General features: G+C 38.7%; 1 protein-coding gene and 1 long non-coding RNA gene across 4 annotated transcripts; both read left to right on the plus strand.

Moving 5' to 3' along the window:
* Positions 1 to 17: 17 nt before the first annotated feature.
* LOC126248626 (uncharacterized) lies at positions 18 to 5,241 on the plus strand. Of its 3 annotated transcripts, none has more exons than XR_007545519.1 (4): positions 71 to 141; positions 787 to 902; positions 4,632 to 4,700; positions 4,867 to 5,241. It is a non-coding gene; the product is annotated as an uncharacterized LOC126248626 (long non-coding RNA). The 3 variants fall into 3 exon arrangements; XR_007545517.1 differs by lacking the exon at positions 71 to 141 and adding an exon at positions 486 to 681; XR_007545518.1 differs by lacking the exon at positions 787 to 902 and having other exon boundaries at positions 18 to 141.
* Positions 5,242 to 9,478: 4,237 nt separating this feature from the next.
* Positions 9,479 to 9,811, plus strand: LOC126246948 (uncharacterized). The gene has a single exon (XM_049948439.1). The coding sequence runs from the start codon at positions 9,479 to 9,481 to the stop codon at positions 9,809 to 9,811; it is 333 nt and encodes a 110-aa protein (XP_049804396.1).
* The last annotated feature ends 12,801 nt before the right edge of the window (positions 9,812 to 22,612 follow it).

Genomic DNA, 22,612 nt, shown 5'->3' on the forward strand with positions numbered 1-22,612 from the left:
CTGCTAAGAATCCAGAGGTCAAAGTAATATATCTCATGGTGATAGCCATTGGCCTTCTACAGGAGATAATTGCACTGACTGGAAGTAGGATTGGAATGCTCTGTGATTGTGTGTTTGGTTTAAAATGATTCTGGCTTTTGTGTAAGTACATGGTGAAAGACTCCCAGGATATTGTAAAAGTAAAATTTAATAAAAAAAGAATAATTAAACACAAATTGACCATAAGCATCATCAAAGACATTAGTTATGAATGCGCAGTAAGCTGCAGACAAATGATAAAAAAAAGCCATCATTCATTTTTCTTTGTACATGATTTTGTTTTTCACTCTCTTGTTTGTAGAATGACAAAGATGTATGGTTTTAATTATGAAGTATTACTTGGATTATGTATCATATGTGTGCATGAATAAAAGTATCTTTACCAACAGTATTAAGTATTTTTTATTGAAGTGAAGTGGATCCGAGTAAGGAGGATTTTCTTATTTTTGACATGCACTGGTGTCCTTGAAGTCTGCTGCCTGCATCTAGAATTGAAATGTATGACAGGAGGTCTGATTAGCCAAAAAATTGGACAAGCAGAACATTTCTAATAATGCAATTTTAATACACTATAAATTAATTTTACCACTGGTATGTACTGTTTTTTTCCGACCTGAGTGCCAGGACTTCAGGGCACCAGTTGTGAGTAGGGTTTGTTAACTGCTGTTATAGTAAGAAATTTCTATGACACTATTATTAGTCAAAAAAGTAATTGTTGGTATTTTCTGTTTGCATGAATGACAACAGGGACCAAGTAAAGCAAAAAGGTAAAAATTGAGGAGAAAATTTTGGAAAGGAATAAGAATTGGACACAGGTTAAATAAAATTTTTCATAGTGAGCTGTTTTGTTCAGTGCAGCAAAGGTAGGATGACTACGCAAGTTGCTTGCATGATTGCACTTGGTAGCACCTCTTTTGATGTGGATAGAAACCTTTCCCTCATTATTTCCTTCCTTGAATTTTATTCTGAAAAATTTACAGGAATTTTTCAATGTTATATGAGTTGTCAGTAAAACCAACAACTGCAACACAATAGTTCACATATCATAATAGATGTAAAACAGGCTTTGACATCATGTAAGTTACAGTTATAAAGTGTAATAAATAGCATATGAAATTTTAACATTTTTGTGAAATTTTTACTTTTGTATATTCATATAACATAGCTGAAAAATATATGTCCATTGTTGGTTCTCCACCAAAATATTCATTCTATAAGGAACAATGTGCAACAGCTAGAAGTGGAACTGCAGACTATTTATAGCTCACTTCCTTGCACAACACAGAATGTTGATGTAGGGGATCTGAAATTACACATGTAGCTCTAAGCTCATATAATCTAGCACACCATTATAGTAGAACCACTATGAGAGTGGATGGATCATGTATACATGTAAAGGAACGGATTATATGTAAAGTTAGAAGTGACATTATTTCATTAAGTAAAGAAAAACATGTATATATATCAGCTGTAGAGATAAGAAAGCCACATATGTTCCAAAGACTAACTGCACTATGTATTTACTATTCTTCTAGTGGTGACATAGGTACATTCATAGGAAATCACCAAACTCAGGTGTGGCTTCAGCTGCCAGAGGCTGCAGACATGTGTGTGTGAGTTTCATTTACATGTGTGCATTTTGTGTGTCTGACATCTATTTTCAACAAAGGCCTTGATACTTGAAACTTTATATTGTGACAGTTTTTTTATTGTGCCTCTCTGTTATGTGGTGAGTAGCAACTTTCCTTTCCATGATAATTCTGGAAATATATTGCAGATGAGCTAGCACAAACCACAGGTCATAAAATGAACTGAGATTTATCTAAATTTTGCATCTGGGAGATCATTCTGCAATTTTGTGACTGTTTTAAATGGTTGATCGGACAGTGGTTGTGTAATTAGTATCAGGAGCTGTGTCATAACTCCAATAATGCTGACTGTGGTAATAGGAACTGAATATGAAGAGTGTTATTTCGAAATTGTACTTACTGCACATGTCATGCATGACATGATCATTTCGATATGATTATCCACTTGGAAGGACAGTATAATCAGTAAATGTGTGAATGATTTACTTGTCACATGTGAACTTTTGTATCACTTTAGTGCTATGTTACTGCGATTGAACAGTCTCATTACAGGACATAAACACAGAGTAGTATCTGGGTAACCATTAATCTGTGCATGAATTAAATTCAGTGAAACTCAGTATGTCTATAAACAATACGTGTTTTAACAGCAAACTGCAGTTGAAGTGTTTGGACTGCAAGCGTGGTGTGAACTACATCATTTAAAATAATCTACTTTAGACAACCAAGTTTTCAGCCAGTTTCAATGTAGGTGCATTGCCAATGGCATATTGGCACAAGTGAATAGTGTGATGCTTCACACACAGATTGGTATACAGAACTACGTATTTTAAATGTCATTTATATGGAAGGAAATTCAAGGTAGTTACCAATCATGCAGGTCTAAAATGTTTATTTGGACACTTCCAGCAGGCTCATGTTGCAGGCACAGACTACTGACACCACCTCCAAGCAGTATATGATGCAGCCATAGTTCAGCATGTAAAATTGCCTGTATTTACTTATTTATTCTATGGCAACAACAGCAAACATTGACAAGTACATAAAGTTTAATGTTACATGTATATCTAGTTAAGTATTTACATATAGTATAGTTTTACTTTTTGGTCAAATTTTATACACATTTCTAAATTGTTAAAATTACTAACTTAATATTACTGACTACTTTGACTGATAGAATTGCAACTTAAAAAAAGACAGATACATTTAATCGTAGTTCAATATCAAATGATTAAAGCAAACTAACAGCAGAGGAAGTAGCATTAATAAAGTCACTATATGGTCCAGGATACTTCCTCTGAGGACAGTCTCTAATAATATGTTGAACAGTTTATTCATGGGCTCCACAACCACAGGTGGAGAATCTCGGATTCCCCACTTGTGCATCATGGCATTGCATCTGGCATGGCCAGTTTTTATTCTGTTCAACCTTGTCCACTCACTTCTGTACAGATGAAATCCTGGTAGGCTGGCAGTTGGATCTTTGAAACCTTTATGTGCTATTGTTTCAGCATTCCACCTCTTGTGCCACTCTTCTGTAATGTCATACTCCGTATCGTTCCTTCCATATAATTCCCTGTTATGTTAGTCAACTAGTTTGAGGCCACATGTGGTAGTGCCATCAAAGCTCAAGGAAGATGTGTGAAAGGAAACATATGATCATGTGCTAACTGGGCATGGAGGTCATAGGACAAAGAACCAAAAGACAATGGAACAGTACTGGTGGAAGACAAGAAAGGAAGATGTAGACCAATATGTGAAAAGATTGTGCATAGTGTGCACAATGAGCTGACATGAACCTTAGTAAAGTACAAGTATTGCAAGGATTATTAGAGGCAAATAAATCTTTTCAAATGACAGGAATGGATATCCTTGGTCCATTTAACTGAACTCCAGCAGGAAATCATTTTGTTTTAAAGATTATTGACCAATTCTCATGGTATAGGGAAATGAGTGCCACTCCAAATCAGCTAGCACAACAATAGCACACACCATGGTCAAATCCTGTTTGCTCAAATTTGGAGTGCCTGAAAACACTAATCACAGTCCAAGGGACAAATTTCATGTCAGAATTGATGGTACAGATTCAGAAATTAAGAACTTCTCTGCTGTAGCCACAGAATAATAGCAGAACAGAGCATGTGCATCACACTATTCATAGGATGTTAAGTTACTGTAGAAACTCTCACCACAACTATTGGAATATGCACTTGTCATTTGTTTCTGTGACTTACAACTTGAAGGTTCATGCGATTATTGGACCATCCCCTTAAAAGATTGTGTATGGGAGGAAATACCTTTGCCATTTGATATGGTCAGAGCAAAAATTGACAAAGAGGGCGACTAAGTTAAAAATTTTATCAAAATTCCAAGTGAAGTGTGGAGGCAGGTGCAGGGAGCGAACACCAGGGCGCTGGAATGCCATATAGGGAAAGACAACGAGTATTGCTATCAAGACCGTATACCCTATAGGCCAAAGCAAAATGTTAGTTACAAGATATCAGTGATCATACCACATAATAGAGACAACATCACCAGTCAGTCCAGCTTCACTTGCCAACTAGAACAACAACTGCTCAAGTCAGACTCCTACAACCACTTCAGGGTACTCCAGATTCATTGCAACAAGTAGCATCCCACCAACATTAGAAAGAAGGTGAAAGGAGGTAAGGAAAAAGATGAGCACAAGGATGTTGTGCAATCCATGTTGAGATACCATTTGAATTAAGGTTGACAAAATAGGGAAGAATATTTTGCATTCTCTTGTAATGTAATTGAGAGATTAAGTTGAATTCTAACATAAGTTGGAATGTGGTATTGTGTGGGTACAGAAGGCTGTATTTTGTTGTTAAAAAAAATGTAGGGAAGAAGTTTCTTATGTTCTATAGATATTACAGCTTCATATTAATGGTATCTTATCAGTTTATCTGATAAAATTATATGAAGTGACACAAGAAAGTTTTGAAGTGGAGAAGTAAAGTAATAGCAATTCCATGTTCCCAGGTTGCTCTGCATCATAAATGAAGATGAAGGAAACCCTAATCATGGCAGTGGTACTTTTCTTCACCAAGGGTGAGTAGAGCACTTATGATGAACCAGTATCCCCCCAAATACTAATCTAACTTGTAATGACATTGCTCATCTAATAAAACTGAAGAAACCCAGATATGTCTCTCCTGATTTAACATGTATGTATGTTTTGAGGTAAATAAAGCCAGGAATATTTTACTTTTCACAGGATTAACTGAATATTATACTCATACACATAAGCAAGGCACATAAAGCCTTAATATGATGAGTATTCAAACATCTGTCAAGATCAAAAACGGTTCCCCTATGAAAATATTTCAGCAAACATGCTGGAACAGTCAAGGTGGGCTACTACCTGCTCATTTAATAGTGGACACTGCATGGTGGACATATTTGACCAAGTCAGGACAATAATCCATATGCGAATTAGCACAAAAGCAAATGAAGATAAAGCCTCACAAATAACACAGAGAAATATGCAAAAGTGATTAAAAAATCAAGTGAAAAATAAAGACTGAATAACTTTAGTCTTATTAGTAATAATAAAAATAATTTTCAATAATAATGACAATGTTGAAAGTTGAAGGGTATGTAGAATTGTATGTCTATAATAAAAAATTGTTTAATGAATGAAAGAAATTATTTTATTCATGGCTGTACTGTGATTTAGTTACTGTAAATTGTCAGTCACTGTTTAAAATAAGCACATACAATATGTTTCCAGTGTGAGATTTTCACTCTGCAGTGGAGTGTGTGCTGATATGAAACTTCCTGGCAGATTAAAACTGGGTGCCCGACCGAGACTCGAACTCGGGACCTCAGTCAACCTTCACTTGCCAACTAGAACAATGACTGCTCAAGTCAGACTCCTACAACCACTTCAGGTTTCATATCAGTGCACACTCCGCTGCAGAGTGAAAATCTCATTCTGGAAACATCCCCCAGGCTGTGGCTAAGCCATGTCTCCACAATATCCTTTCTTTCAGGAGTGCTAGTTCTGCAAGGTTTGCAGGAGAGCTTCTGTAAAGTTTGGAAGGTAGTAGACGAGGTACTGGCAGAAGTAAAGCTGTGAGTACCGGGCATGAGTCGTGCTTCGGTAGCTCAGTTGGTAGAACACTTGCCCGCGAAAGGCAAAGGTCCCGAGTTCGAGTCTCGGTCGGGCACACAGTTTTAATCTGCCAGGAAGTTTCACATACAATATGTATATTTCTCCATATCCCATGGTAGTATGCTTCATCAAAGAAGATATTGAGATCTTCTGAACCAATACTAAGCTTCTGAAGTTGGCAAATTAATTTGTCAAAACTGGTAAAATTTGTGGCTACATAAATTCAGTGACAATGAGAAACTACCATTGCTTTTGCAAAAAGTCTTTACACCATTATATAGAAAAATAGTTCACAAGATTTGAAACTTTTATAAGTGTTTTGCAAGGTCAGTCTACACTTAGCTAGTGCCATCAGTGAGTTATTAATGTATGTGTTGTTAGTTCATAATCCTTCAGCATGCAGTCCAGTATCATCATCTTGCTGTTTCTTTGATCTTAGCTTCCTGTCTGGAATGTAGCAGAAATACTCAATGTCTGTAGAGTTATCTTAACTGGTGCATCTAAATGCAAACAACAAAAGTGAGATATGCTTCATTCAATTAGCACATGACATATCCCAAATTTATTGTATACTAGTCACAGTTTCAGATTTATGGTTCTCATTTCTATCACAGTTCAACAAATTTCACAGTACAACTGTCTGCAGTAAGAAAGCACACTGTAGGAGGGGGGAAGGGTGGATGGGGGGGGGGGGGGTAAAAATAAAACCACGCACCAAGAAGGAATTACTTAAATGGGGTGGAAACTGAAAGATGTGATGCATATTTACAGACAAACAAATTATTACAAATTCAGAGAAACTGGATAATTTACTCAAGAGGAAGAGCTTCATAAACTGAGCAAGTCAGTAATGCACGAGTCTTCCATATTCTGTCCAATTCACAAGTTAGATCATCAAAATGCCTAGCTGTTGGAGAACCCTGCCCAGAATGCTTCAAACATCCTCAATTGCGTAGAGATCAACTGACCTTGCTGGCCAAGGCAGTGTTTAACAAGCATGAATGCTAGCTGTAGAGACTCTCGCCATGAGTGGGCAAACCATTATTTTGCTGAAACGTAAGCTCCAGATGGCTTGCCATGAAGCGCAACAAAATGGGGCATAGAATACCATCAATGTACTACTGTGCTCTAAAGGTGCCATGGATAACAACCATAGGAGTCCTGCTATGAAATAAAATGGCACACCAGGCCATCACTTCTAAGTAAGAGACCATTTGGTGGGTGACATTCAGGTTAGTTTTCCACCATTGTCCAGGGCATCTCCAGACCTGTCTTTACTAGTTGTTGGGGCTCTATTCAAAGCATGACTCATCACTGAAGACAATTATACTCCAGCTGATGAGATTTCAAACCGAAGATGTGTCTGGAGGCACCCCAGAAAATGGTGGATTACCAACTGATTGTCACACACCATATGGCCCAATGACAAAGAGTGATGGTCTTGGATGCCATTTCTTTTCATAGCAAGACCCCTTTGGTTGTCATTTATGGTGCCCTTACAGCATAGAAATACTTAACAATATTCTACAGCCTTTTTTGAGCCACTCTCACATGGTGAGAGTTTCAACTCTTGTCTTTATGCTTGTTAAATCCTACTTTGACCAAAAACATTGCCAGATCTCTCCACAATTCAGAACATTTGGAGCATTAAGGGCAAGGCCCTCAATCCCCCTCAGGATTCTGATGACCTACTGATCCAATTGGGCAGAATGTGACATGATATCCCTCATAGGACATACAACAGCTTGTGGCAGTGATATTTTTCATGTCTGGTGCAAGATGATCTCAAAAGTGCACAAGCACCAAGTCACTTTCCTCGGCCACTCTGTGCCATCAGAAGGTATATTGTGTCTGCCAGAGAAGATCGCGGTGATACAGGTCCTTCAGAAACCGACAAACTACCAAGAGCTTCGACGATACAAGGGAGTAATAAATTTTTATAGACGTCATCTGCCAACAATGGCTATGGTGCAAGCACCACTCACTGATGCACTCAAGAGACACAATGCCAAAGGTTGACAAATAATTAAGTGGACACAAGAAATGGACAAAGCATTTAATGATCTTCCAGCAAGCCTCAGCAAAGCAGTGTTGCTCGCTCACCCAGTTCACTACACACAGCTAGCTATTGTTGTAGACATGAGCCAGTCAGCAATAGGGGTGGCGCTGCACCAGCGTGTAGAAGGGCAATGGCAACCAGTCTGGTTTTTCTCTAAAAAGTTACAGACTGCACAACAGAAGTGGAGTGTATATGACAGAGAATTGTTCGTGATCTATGAAGCAATTCGATACTTTCACCCACAAATAGAGGCTAGACCAGTGACCGTGTTTACAGAACACAAACCCATAACATCGGCTTTTAAAAACACCAGTGATAAGTGCTCACCAAGACAGTTCTGTTATATTGAGTTCATAAGTCAGTTCACGACAGATATATGCCATTTCAGAGGCACAGAAAATTTAGTGGCTGACTATTTTTCACGTATTTGCAGCATTTCAGAAATTATAGACTACAATAAACTTGAGCTGGCCGGTGTGGCCGAGCGGTTCTAGGCGCTACAGTCTGGAGCCGCGAGACCGCTATGGTCGCAGGATCGAATCCTGCCTCGGGCATGGATGTGTGTGATGTCCTTAGGTTAGTTAGGTTTAAGTAGTTATAAGTTGTAGGGGACTGATGACCTCCGAAGTTAAGTCCCATAGTGCTCAGAGCCATTTTTACAATAAACTTGCAGTGGAACAGACCAAGGATGCAGAGCTAAGACAGCTGTTAAATGACCCTTCTACAGGTCTGCAGTTCGAGCACATTCTGGTGCCTAGCTCCAAGCTGAAGCTATGGTGCGACTTTTCTCAAGGCAGACCAAGACCATTCATTTCAGAAATATTGCATAAGATGGCATTCGACAATGTGCACACACTATCGCACCCAGGAGCCAATGCTACAATCAAGCTGCTGACAGACCGCTATGTGTGGCCTTCCATGAAAAGAGACGCTCATCTTTGGGTATGTTCCTGCATTCCTTGTCAACAAAGTAAAGTAGGACGACATGTGCGTGCTGATATTGGAGATTTTCAAGGTACCTCTGCTAGATTCGCACACATTCACGTGGACCTTTTTGGACCTCTCCCGCAGTTAAAGGGTTACAGATATTTGGTTACGGCCATAGATAGATGCACAAGATGGGCAGAAGCAACTCCAATAGTCGATATTTCAGCCAAAACTACTGCAAAGACTTTTCTGTGTATGTGGGTTGCCCGTTTTGGATGCCCCTTTCATGTCACAACTGACCAAGGACGTCAGTTCGAATGTGCATTGTTCTTCGAGCTATCCAAAATGTGCAGTTTCCAACACCACCACACACCTACCTATCACCCTGCCAGTAATGGTATGGTCAAACGATGGCACAGAACACTCAAAGCAGCATTGATGTGTCATCAAGAGAGATGGACAGAAGCATTACCATTAGTGTTGTTAGGCCTGCGGACAGCTCACAAACCCGATATTGGTGCATCAGTTGCCGAGGTGGTTTACGGTGAGCTGCTACAGATTCCTGCAGATTATTTAGTACCAACCTCGCTGTCTCGATCAGAGAGCCTCACACACTGGGTGCGGCAGCTAAAACGTCACTGTACAAATATACGTTGCCCGCCACCTTCTCACCATGGCAACCATAAGGTGTTTGTACACAAAGACTTATACAATTGCTCTCATGAAATGTTGCAAACATACACAGTCAAATCACCTTTACAACCACCATACACCGGCCCATTTCAGGTGCTGAGTAGAAATAAGCATACTGTGGACATAATGTACAATGGTGTTCCGACAAGGGTATCGACTGAACGTGTCAGGCCAACATGGGTTTTACCCTCTCCGACCTCTGATACCACGCCTGTACATCAACACATGATGGACGCAGAGCATACTGAAACACAGCTCAGCACATTGTCTGAGACAGGTGAAACACCACCACAAACAACAACGTCACTGCCCACGGGACACCTGATGCACACCAGAGCTGGCCGTCGAATAAAATTCAAGTGTTAAGATATCCCTGGGGCTCCGCACTTTGATGGGGGGGGGGGGGGGGGTGGCAGTGATATTTTACATGTCTGGTGCAAAGTGATATCAAAAGTGTGTGAGAGTTTTTTTCTGGTCATGTGTTGTTTTTTTAACTTTGCCGTAAGACTATAGAGTCTTCTAGTTTTTGTTACTTCTCTGTTGTTTTTTTAGTTTCTTCTCATTGTGAGTTTTTGCGAATAAATATGTTTTCGTTAACTCATTATACCAGATGGCTATGCAATTATTTGTTGTAGGCAAGTTGCCTACAAACTCTGTTTAATCAAAGCCAAGCTGAATAACTGCTTGCATAAAGTTCAGAGGTGGACCAACACAAAATTCACTTGTTCAATTTGTAAAACTCTTTCTCTTGAATAAATCATCAATTTTTTTCTGAAATTGCAATCATTTGTGTGTCTCTACATGTAGATCACATCTACCACTTCGTATCCCATTTGGATAATTCCTTCACGATGCACCAGTTTCATGCTTTAGAGTATATAAAGCATAGTTCAGTATTGTAAATTCCTGTATTAAGAGCAAAGTAGTGAACAATTTCAAAGTGATGATGTTAAAGTGTAGAGTGCATACTGAAGGTAATACTTCAGACAGTGGACTAGAGTTTAGTGAGAAACCATTTCAGTTGTTTACAATAATAAACTACCAGTTAGAAATAATGTGATGGTGCTGCTAATCAATACCAATACAAGTTTAATATGTTATTCAGTGATGATTTAGATGTTCTCTGGAGTGAGAAACACATTGTAGTGGTACATTGAACTCTAATTTTTCATTACATTCATTGAAGATTTTCTACACCATGTGAAATGAACTTTTTACTAACACTTTTTCATATTGAAAACAAGGTTTAATCAATAACGGGATATTGTAGAAATTGGATTACAGTTTTCCCCTACAGGAATGTTTCATTTTAAAGTGAAGAAGCAATACTGAAACTACATAGATAATTTGAGCAATTAAGAAACAAAATTTCTTTCAAGTACCTGGTGTTAACTGAGGGATTCCTTATGTTAGCATATGTATTACTTTGGCCAAGTTTCTTGTGGGAAACACATACACAAAAGAGCTGTATTTACAATGATTATGAGAATCCATTATACTGAGATTTTTCTATCAAAGTTTACTTTCAGAATTTAATGTTTTTTTGTCTGTCATGGACAAGTTAAAAATAGCTGTTTTAAAGACAAGAGATTAGGCTCTTGTATCTATTATACAGCAACCCAGTGTATCTGAAAATGTTTTTAAAACACTGTTTCAATAATTAGCTACCAGTGAAGCAGTTTTGGAAAACCAAGTATGGGACTTAGATTCATGAAGCCTTATTCTATTTGATGAAATTCTGCTGACAGATTCTATCTATTTCACTCTTCTGCAGAACAGGTAAGCAATTTGGTTTATGTTATAGTCAAGAACCAAATTTATAACCATCACCGAATCTTAAAATTATGTATTTGGAGTTAACAATAACAGATAATTTGTATTGTTAGAAACACACAGTGCTCACATATTTCTGACCCTTCCATAACATCCACAAGAGACAAGTTACCTGCAATTTTCATAGTAATCACTAGTGGAAAATTACAATTTATCAAACAACAGTATCTAGATAATACAATAGCCCTAAAAAAACAATGAATTACTTGTACTACAACAACTATTAGTAGAATTCAGGCCTACACACATGTAGAATTTACCATCTGTTATTGTGTGGTGGTAATGACTCTGCATGTTAGAAAATATATCTTTTTTGTATGTAAAAGAGAAGACAACAAAAGCTAAGTTTTGCTCTCCATGATTTATGGTGGAGAGTTTAATGACCTCCTCTGTTACACACAATTGTATGACTTAATTGCAATAAATGTTCATGGAGTAAAAAATATTGGCCAGGTATAGTGGTAGTCTTTAAAAAAAATACTCATCTTGTTTATTGAGGATCTCCTTCAATCTGATGCTTGAATTTCGTCTGCCTAGAACCAGATTCTCTTGTAGGTCTGGAAACCTGATAAGTTGATGTGTTTCTTGAATAACATAGATGAGAAACTGATTTCTATGTAATTTTCATATTTAATGGTCCTAGATGTCTTGCTGCCATCAATTACAATGTTCATTCAGCAAAATACATTCCATTTGTATGCAACTCTAATTTAAAATTTCCGTTTTCCAATAACTTAGCACAACAGAAAAAACTTTACATCCCTCCTTCCTTCCTAACCACCAGAAAAACACACAACTTGCCCACACATTAACATCGTTCCAAAGCAGACCAGTAATGATATTGTCATACTAAGATCGAAACACAGAACATTAAATTGAAAATAATTTACAGAAAATGAAACTCACTCAACAGCATAGTAGAACAACTATGATAATATATATTCACATACACAATATTTTACCTTTTTGTAGAGCACTAATTATATGAAATTTGTTTTTTAACAAAGGGGTTCAATTTTGCAAGATTTTTATAAAATAGTAAATTTTTGTATTTCTTTTTTTAATTAGGCATTTTTAGTTTGTTGAATCAGTTGAGTATTTAGTATCAGATTTTAAACATGTTTTTCCAGTGTGAAATTTTTAGATAAATTAATTTTATAGGTGTCAGAGAAAATTTTATGATTGTGTTAGCATGGCATATACTACTATACAGTCAGAGTTTAAAACATTTCAAATAAGATCAAAAAATGTATAAGATTGTAAATTTGAGAACATACATGGACAAATCACTTTATTGCATGTTAAAAGAGCACCATGTTTTAAGTGACTGATCTTGCGAAACAAGCGACACAACTAGTGATACATGTGGTACAACATGGGGTGGAATTTTTTAGTGTAACCATTACCTGTAAGTTTTAAGGGAATTGTGAATTGTGAGTAAAATTCTAAACTGTTAGATTAAACAAGCCCCTGTGAACTGTGTTGACATCTCTTAGGATTCCATGTGTTACCCCCGGAAACCATCCTTGTAACCATTGATGCCACTTCCTTATACACAAATATCCCGCACGTCCAGGGCCTGGCTGCGATGGAGCACTTCCTTTCATGCCGATCACCTGCCACCCTACCTAAAACCTCTTTCCTCATTACCTTAGCTAGCTTCATCCTAACCCACAACTTCTTCACTTTTGAAGGCCAGACATACTAACAATTGAAGGGAACAGCCATGGGTACCAGGATGGCCCTCTCGTACGCCAACCTATTTATGGGTCGCTTAGAGGAAGCCTGCTTGGTTACCCAAGCCTGCCAACCCAAAGTTTGGTACAGATTTATTGATGACATTTTCATGATCTGGACTCACAGTGAAGAAGAACTCCAGAATTTCCTCTTCAACCTCAACTCCTTTGGTTCCATCAGTTTCACCTGGTCGTACTCCAAATCCCATGCCACTTTCCTTGACATTGAACTCCATCTGTCCAATGGCCAGCTTCACACATCCATCCACATCAAACCCACCAACAAACAACAGTACCTCCATTTTGACAGCTGCCACCCATTCCATATCAAACGGTTGCTTCCCTACAGCTTAGGTCTTCGCGGCAAACCAATCTGCTCCAGTCCTGAATCGCTGAACCATTGCGCCAATAACTTGAAAACAGCTTTCGCATCCCGCAACTACCCTCCCGACCTGGTACAGAAGCAAATAGCGAGAGCCACTTCCTCATCCCCCCAAACCCAGAAGCTCCCACAGAAGAATCCCAAAAGTGCCCCACTTGTGACAGGATACTTTCCGGGACTGGATCAGACTCTGAATGTGGCTCTCCAACAGGGATACAACTTCCTCAAATCCTGCCCTGAAATGAGTTCCATCCTTCATGAAATCCTCCCCACTCCACCAAGAGTGTCTTTCCGCCATTCACCTAACCTTCGTAACCTCTAGGTTCATCACTATGAAATCCCCAAACCACCTTTCCTACCCTCTGGCTCCTACCCTTGTAACTGCCCCCAGTGTAAGACCTGTCCCATGCACCCTCCCATCACCTCCTACTCCAGTCCTGTAACCCAGAAGTTGTACACGATCAAAGGCAGAGCCAAGTGTGAAAGCACCCAACTGATTTCCCAACTGACCTGCCTACACTGTGAAGCGTTCTATGTGGGAATGACCAGCAACAAAGTGGCCATTCACATGAATGGACACAGATAAAGAATGTTTGTTGGTAATGAGGATCACCCTGTGGCTAAACATGCCTTGGTGCACGGCCAGCACATCTTGGCACAGTGTTACACCATCCGGGTTATCTGGATACTTCCACTGACACCAACCTATCAGAACTCCGGAGATGGGAACTTGCCCTTCAATATATTCTCTCTTCCTGTTACCCACCAGGCCTCACCCTCCGCTAATTTCAAGTTGCCGCCCCTCGTACCACACCTGTCATTCAACAACATCTTTGCCTATGTACATCCGCCTCGACTGACATCTCTGCCAAACACACACACAAAATTCATGCTTTAGCAACCAACAGTTGCTTCATCAGGAAAGAGGGAAGGAGAGGGAAAGACGAAAGGATGTGGGTTTTAAGGGAGAGGGTAAGGAGTCATTCCAATCCCAGGAACGGAAAGACTTACCTTAGGGGAGAAAAAAGGACAGGTATACACTTGCACACACACCCATATCCAACCGCACATACACAGACACAAGCAGACATTTGAAATGATTGCATACAATCAGGATACTTTTAAATCAACCATCCTATATTTTACTTACACAGTCAGAACACCACATAACAGTTGCAGTTGGATACGGGTGTGTGTGTGAGTGTATACCTGCCCTTTTTTCCCCCTAAGGTAAGTCTTCCCGCTCCCGGGAGTGGAATGACTCCTTACCCTCTCCCTTAAAATCCACATCCTTTCGTCTTTCCCTCTCCTTCCCTCTTTCCTGATGAAGCAACCGTTGGTTGTGAAAGCTTGACTTTTGTGTGTATGTTTGTGTTTGTTTGTGTGTCTACCGACCTTCCAGCGCTTTCATTTGGTAAGTCACATCATCTTTGTTTTTAGATATATTTTTCCCTCATGGAATGTTTCCCTCTGTATATATATATATATATATATATATATATATATATATATATATATATATATATATATATATATATATGTGTGTGTGTGTGTGTGTGTGTGTGTGTGTGTGTGTGTGTGTGTGTGTGTAAAATATTGAGTGTTCGAGCTAAGGGGAGGGACATGTAGTGCCTCATGAATTTTGATGAAAATTGTAGAGACCCTCTGCTTTCCACCATCTCGAACACCCCATATTTTACATACAAGCATGAAAAATGGGAGAGTGTCTACCTTGTGCCAGTTTTCTGTGTGTGCAGGTTGGAAATGTGTCAAGAGAATGCCACAAGGTGAACAGTTGATCAGCATGGACAAGTGGTTGCCTCGCTCATCGCAGAAGTTACACGACCAGTTCTAGGAGCAAGAGTGCCTTACTCCTTGACGGTGTTACGTCAGTCATTATTAGGAACAGTTGAATTGTGAAAAAGAAAAGAAAAGACACTTACTTTTACTTACCTACTTACTGACTCTCTATAGTTGTGGATCGTGGACTGGTGAGAGCCTTGAGAGATTTTTGGAACGGTATTTATTGTAAAAGTAATCAATAGTTTCTAATGGACTGGAATTCATTTATGAAATAAGATTCATTGATGTGAAACTGTTATGTGGTGTTCTGTCTGTGTAAGTGAAATATAGGATGGTTGATTTAAATGTATCCTGATTGTATGCAATCATTTTAAAAGTAAAGAAAATTCCTCCAAACAGCATCATATCTTTGGAGAAAAAGTTTGGTAGATAATCGCAGCTGGCTATCCTGAAAAGAAGATCAGCAAAGCACCTCCAAGTAAACCCTATGATGAAGGGGACGTGTGAGATTTGCACACCAGCACCACATTGCTTTCTCTAGTCACCGGAAACTGCCAGATGGTTACTCAGCCTGAAGTATTAGAGCTTTCAATTCCTGCACTGTAGATTGGATTTATTAACTTCTTGCAGGTTCATTGTTCTTCAACACAGTCACCACAAATGTGGTTTTCTGTTGGGTGTTAATGATTTAGAGCAGTTTCTTCTGTAACTTTTTTTTGTTATTGAAGGTGACAGAGGCTTACCTCACTAGGGGTAAGATTGATACTGCCTACAGGAAAATTAAAGAGACCTTTAGAGAAAAGAGAACCACTTGTATGAATATCAGGAGCTCAGATGGAAACCCAGTTTTAAGCAAAGAAGGGAAAGCAGAAAGGTGGAAGGAGTATATAGAGGGTCTATACAAGGGCGATGTACTTGAGGACAATGTTATGGATATGGAAGAGGATGTAGATGAAGATGAAATGGGAGATATAATACTGAGTGAAGAGTTTGACAGAGCTCTGAAAGACCTGAGTCGAAACAAGGCCCCGGGAGTAGACAACATTCCATTCGAACTATTGACGGCCCTGGGAGAGCCAGTCCTGACAAAACTCTACCATCTGGTGAGCAACATGTATGAGACAGGCGAAATACCCACAGACTTCAAGAAGAATATAGTAATTCCAGTCCCAAAGAAAGCAGATGCTGACAGATTTGAAAATTACCGAACTATCAGTTTAATAAGTCATAGATGCAAAATACTAATGCGTATTCTCTACAGACGAATGGAAAAACTAGTGGAAGCTGACCTTGGGGAAGATCAGTTTGGATTCCGTAGAAATATTGGAACACGTGAGGCAATATTGACCCTAAAACTTATCTTAGAAGCTAGATTAAGAAAAGGCAAACCTACATTTCTAGGATTTGTAGACTTAGAGAAAGCTTTTGACAATGTTGACTGGAATACTATCTTTCAAATTCTGAAGGTGGAAGGGGTAAAATACAGGGAGTGAAGGGCTATTTACAATTTGTACAGAAACCAGATGGCAGTTATAAGAGTCGAGGGGCATGAAAGAGAAGCAGTGGTTGGGAAGAGAGTCAGACAGGGTTGTAGCCTATTCCCGATGTTATTCAATCTGTATATTGAGCAAGCAGTGAAGGAAACAAAATAAAAATTCAGAGTAGGTATTAAAATCCATGGAGAAGAAATAAAAACTTTGAGGTTCGCCGATGACATTGTAATTCTGTCAGAGACAGCAAAGGACTTGGAAGAGCAGTTGAATGGAATGGGCAGTGTCATGAAAGGAGGGTATAAGATGAACATCAACAAAAGCAAAACGAGGATAATGGAATGCGGTCTAATTAAGTCGGGTGATGCTGAGGGAATTAGATTAGGAAATGAGACACTTAAAGTATTAAAGTAGTTTTGCTATTTGGGGAGCAAAATAACTGATGATGGTCGAAGTAGAGAGGATATAAAATGTAGACTGGCAATGGCAAGGAAAGCATTTCTGAAAAAGAGAAATTTGTTAACATTGAATATAGATTTAAGTGTAAGGAATTCATTTCTGAAAGTATTTGTATGGAGTGTAGCCATGTATGGAAGTGAAACATGGACGATAACTAGTTTGGACAAGAAGAGAATAGAAGCTTTCGAAATGTGGTGCTACAGAAGAATGCTGAAGATTAGATGGGTGATCATATAACTAATGAGGAGGTATTGAATAGGATTGGGGAGAAGAGGAGTTTGTGGCACAACTTGACTAGAAGAAGGGATCGGTTGGTAGAACATGTGTTGAGGCATCAAGGGATCACCAATTTAGTATTGGAGGGCAGTGTGGAGGGTAAAAGTCATAGAGGGAGACCAAGAGATGAATACACTAAGCAAATTCAGAAGGATCTAGGTTGCAGTAGGTACTGGGAGATGAAGAAGCTTGCACAGGATAGAGTAGCATGGAGAGCTGCATCAAACCAGTCTCAGGACTAAAGACCATAACAACAACAACGTTGAAGGTGACCTACTGAAAGTCTGTATCAGGTTAGCTCTATCACTACAATTTTATCACTGTTAGGAAACTCAAATCCACAATTCTAACATTTTTTAAAGAACATTAGACATGCATTTTTATCTGTAAATGTAATATTGACATAAAATATATAAATTATTGCAATTATCACGTCAATAGCTTCTATCTATTACATCATACCAACATGGATTCTCAATTTCACAGCACTGAAGAAACATTGTCAGAATTATGCTAAGGTTAGTTCCTGCAGAACATAAATAAGTTAGGAGTAAAGGAGAACATTCACTGAATAGCAGAAGTTTTGAATCATCAGAGACACATAGAAATATAATGAAAATTTAGCAAACATTCTGATGATTCCTTTAAGGAGCTAAGGTTTACCCGTCATTCATATGGAGTGGTATGTATGACTAAAGTGACTCCACTAGGCCCAATAATAGGCCCATGTTATCACATCGCAAATGTCATAATGCAGAAGTAAAGTCACCTGAAACGGGAGACCCTCAAGCACCCACCCTGTAATCCTGATCTCTCCTCAAGTGACTATCACACCTTCAGTTTCTTAGGAAACTTACATGGGAAAGCTCAATCAGCCCCTGCAATGTAATCAAATTTCATTGCAGAATGCCACAGAGTCCTTGTGAGACTAGTGGAAAGCAAGAGGGTAAACATGATGGGGTCCCCAGTCAGTCAGGAATTAGTCACACTGAACAAACTGACAGCTTGGCAGGACAGGTGTGATGACTCCATATTCTGCACTGTAAACTGTCCTAACCATCAGTAATGCAATGGTGGAATCAAAACTATGAAACTGGATCAGAAGGCGGCATGTAGAATATAGGACAATGATCTGAAACGAAACATGACACATTGAAGATGCCAGAGCCATGTTGTAGGAGAAGTTCTCCAATCTGGGCTTGAACAAGTGATAAATTGAACTCATGATAATGAGACTAATGACAGGCCTTGGAAAATTTAGAAAAATAATCTTCACATTGATGGGTACAGAGAAAAAAGACCCCTAGGTATAGTCTGTGTGGTGAGGGTGATCAAACACCATTCAAAGTGATGGAGATTAAGTGACACGAGATATTCCACACATCAAGTCCCGAAAAGCTCACAGTGATTTTGCTTAATTGTCATATTGGCTATGGATTGCATGGCATTTGAACAGAAATTATTTGACTGCACCTTTTTTGACATAGTGTAATTTTAATAATATTTGTACATAAAATAATCCAGCTGTTCCCTCACATGTATGTCTGTCTATGTAAGCGTAACTCATGATGTATGTACACCTCCTGCCATCACCACTGAACTGTCACAATGAACAATGATGTGGCATGCTCTCCAGTACCACTTCCAAGTGGTGCATGCATAGAATGTTAGAATGTTATGGGCAGAAGCATACATCTGTACTATACATCACGCTGTTGAAATAGCTACACATTACACAATGTGCATGCTATATGACAAATTTAATTTATTTTTACCATCATTTATGTTCACTGATGTAGAAAAAGGTGTTTCATTTCCCACTTCACTTTTACATTTCCAGATGTCATCTACTGAAAAGTGCAGTGACACAAAGCTTGTAAAAATGCAAATATTGAATTGTGTAAAAAGTGTCAGAAATGGGTTGCAAAAGGAATTCTATGTGAGTAGTGCATCTTTTGGCTGCATGAAAGGTTTGGAAAAATATGCTTAAAATTTATTAGCAATGATAACCACTGCACATGCCTTCACTGTTTGCAGGACAAAAACACAAAAGTAGCTTCCACAATGAGTTTGCAAGAAGAAATTATTAAAGTGCTTTATAGTGACATTTACACTTCAAAAGCAGAATCATTAGTGCAGAAGCAAGAAAATTATTACCTGAAAGATGGGAAAACATGTTTTTACTAAAGATCTAATGTGACAGTTGAAAATAACATCAAAAACAGGTAGAATGATACACTTATTAGCTAAAACAATGTGGCTCTGCACCTACGGAAGAAACTTATGCAGATCTCTGAAGAACTGAAAATAAATAAACTTTGACAATTATAGCACATCATAAAAAGAATTTGAAATATCTCAGTAATGAAAAACTGAGCAAAAGATATGAATTCCTTGTCATAAGTGATTCTCTGTTGAAAATGTGGTAGTACCAAATTTCACAATAGACATTTGTCCAGGAATCAAGACCCACCAGTTGAAGAAGCACTTTAGCAACTTATATAGGTTGCAGTATAGTTCAGCAGAGGCATCTTGGATGAATTACAAAGGAGTCATCATCCATGTTGGTACAAATTCTCTTAGAAACAACACTGAAATAGAAATTGTGAGTGAAACAAGAAACAGAATTTGATCTGCCACTAACCTCTACAAAACATTGAAAATTGTGGTGAGTGTTAGTATTAACAGAAGATCACTCAGTGATTGACATATAGGGGAAGTATAGGGAATTTGGAACAACATCCAGTTCGGGCCATACCTGAATTCAGTGCAAGCTTGATAGATGGCAGCACATCTCAGGCAACTTTGTGATTGGCCATGCAAAACATATGCCACTGCCATCTGCTATCACTTGAGTACAAACAGCTGGCCTGAGAGGGTGGTGTGTTCTCACAACACATATTACTTATAAATTGTGACCAGTAATTGTATAGTGTATTATCCACTTTATTATCTCAAACTACAAGGCAACTCTGTCTGGTTTTCAATACAACTGTAAGATAAGTAATTTCCCTATTATATTTAAAATATGTTGTGATGGTGTAAACTGTTCTCTTTCGTGTAATTAGGACCAGACTGCCATGTGTAATTTGGTACACTGGTCCAAATTACACATTGGTCTATCAACTCATATAGGTTTCCATACGGCCACCAGGGAAGCCAGAAAATTGAAAGGAAGGTATAATAAATGGAAACACAGTGACTTGGCATTGCTCTTAAAAGCAGTGAATAATGGGGAAGGCCTTAATGTGTTGGCAGTGAGGTACAATATTCCCAAAATGACATTCAAGAGATACATTTCCCTCAAAAAGACCATAGCATTCAATGTTTGCATTGGCTGTCCAATGGATTTGTCTTCTGCAGTCAAAAGTGGCCTTGTTCAGCAAATGCTACACCTGGAAAGCATGTTATGTGGGAGTGTAACTTCAATTATCTTACTAAACATTTACAAAAATTTGCATCTAATAGAATTAAATTAATGCAAAACTTAATTAAACTAATTGAAATTACTGTCTTGTTTACCTTTTAAATGTGTAGTGTTTCATTCGTTTCAGTGTGAGAAGGAGGGGTATGATAGACTAGCTTTCAAAATAGTAGAGGCAAATAAAATCAATATGTGATTGAAAAGGGACCAAGGACCAAGGATTGGCTGGTAAGGAATAGTATGATGGTTGTATGTGGTTGCACCATGAAGTGAGCTTACGAAAACTGGAATTAACATTCCAAGCTAGGACATCTGTCTTCAATAGGGTAGTAGTCCATAAGTTTTTTGATTTGTTGGCGAAGATTGTGGGTGAACATAAAATCACAACCACAAGAATATTTATCATGGACAAAACTTTGCACACAGCTGTGCAGCATCCTAAAAAGGTGCTTCCTCAGGAAGAAAAAAATCAAGTAGTAGCTATCACAAGTTGTGAATGAGAGAAAAATCTGACAGGGGTTTACACTTGTAGTGCATCAAGAGTGTACTTGCCACCAATCCTAGAAAGAGAATGAAGAAATCTCTTTCATTTGGAGTACGTCCTAAGCAAATATTTTGTTGTCAAGAAAAGGGATGGATGAATGAGGAAGATTTCTGCTAATGAATGGAGCACTTTGTGTCTGCAATTAAGCCTTCTCCAGAAACAAAAATCTTGTTGATACTTGATGGATACAGTAGTTGCACCCAAAGTATAGCTGCCATATAATTTGTTCAGAAAATGGGATGATCATGTTATTGTTGCCATGACATTCCACATAACACATGCAGACTTTGGATGTGGCTTTCTTCAAACTGCTTAATACATACTCTGGGTCAGCAACAGCAACAGAACTAAGGAAGAATCCTGGGAGATGACGGACAATAGGGCACATAGCATTCTTAGTGGGAGTAGTGTTCCCTAGGGCAGCAACTATGTAAAGAGCCATCAATGGTTTCTGAGTAAGTGGATTATGGCCAGTGAATAGACATGTTTTACCAAAGGTGACTCCTCATTCATCTGTCACTGACCAGCCTGAACATCAGAGGAATGAGAATGAAGTGAACAGACTTTGCCATTCAATCACACAGCCACTGCACACATCCTCAGACACGAGAGATGCATTTCATGACTATGTTCCCACAAACAAAATTAGTCCTCTTCCATCAAACAGTGTAGATAGTTGAAAAAGGAAACATTATAAGCATCGTACAGCATCTGGAATAATTATAACTGTGACCCCTCATAAGACAATACTGGTAATAACGCAACTGACAAAACATAGCACAAATAAGTGACCACTATTTGCAGAAACAAAAATGATGATCAAAGTCTTCAAACAATCGAAAATCCAGAATTGAATGTAACAATATTATGAAAATGAAAGTTGATACTCACCATATAGCAGAGATGCTTTGTTGCAGATAGGCACAACAAAAAGACTGTGACCCATAAAGCTTTCAGTCATTAAGGTGTTCATCAGCAATAGACAACCCACACCCATGCACCCACCCACACACACACCCACACACACACACACACACACACACACACACACACACACACACACACACATGCACACGCACATGCACACATGCACACAAACAAATGCAACTCACACTTTCAACTGCAGTCTCAGGCAGCTGAAACTATACTGCAAGAAGCAGCACCAGTGCATGATCAGAGTGATGACTGGGTGTGCGTAAGAAGGAAGCTGGGGCAGGGAG

This window comes from Schistocerca nitens, chromosome 1, assembly GCF_023898315.1.
Source record: "Schistocerca nitens isolate TAMUIC-IGC-003100 chromosome 1, iqSchNite1.1, whole genome shotgun sequence".
NCBI lineage: Eukaryota > Metazoa > Arthropoda > Insecta > Orthoptera > Acrididae > Schistocerca > Schistocerca nitens.

Bases quoted from the DNA above. Each gene is read 5' to 3' on its own strand.
- LOC126246948 (XM_049948439.1), top strand. From the start codon at position 9,479: ATGTTGCAAACATACACAGTCAAATCACCTTTACAACCACCATACACC.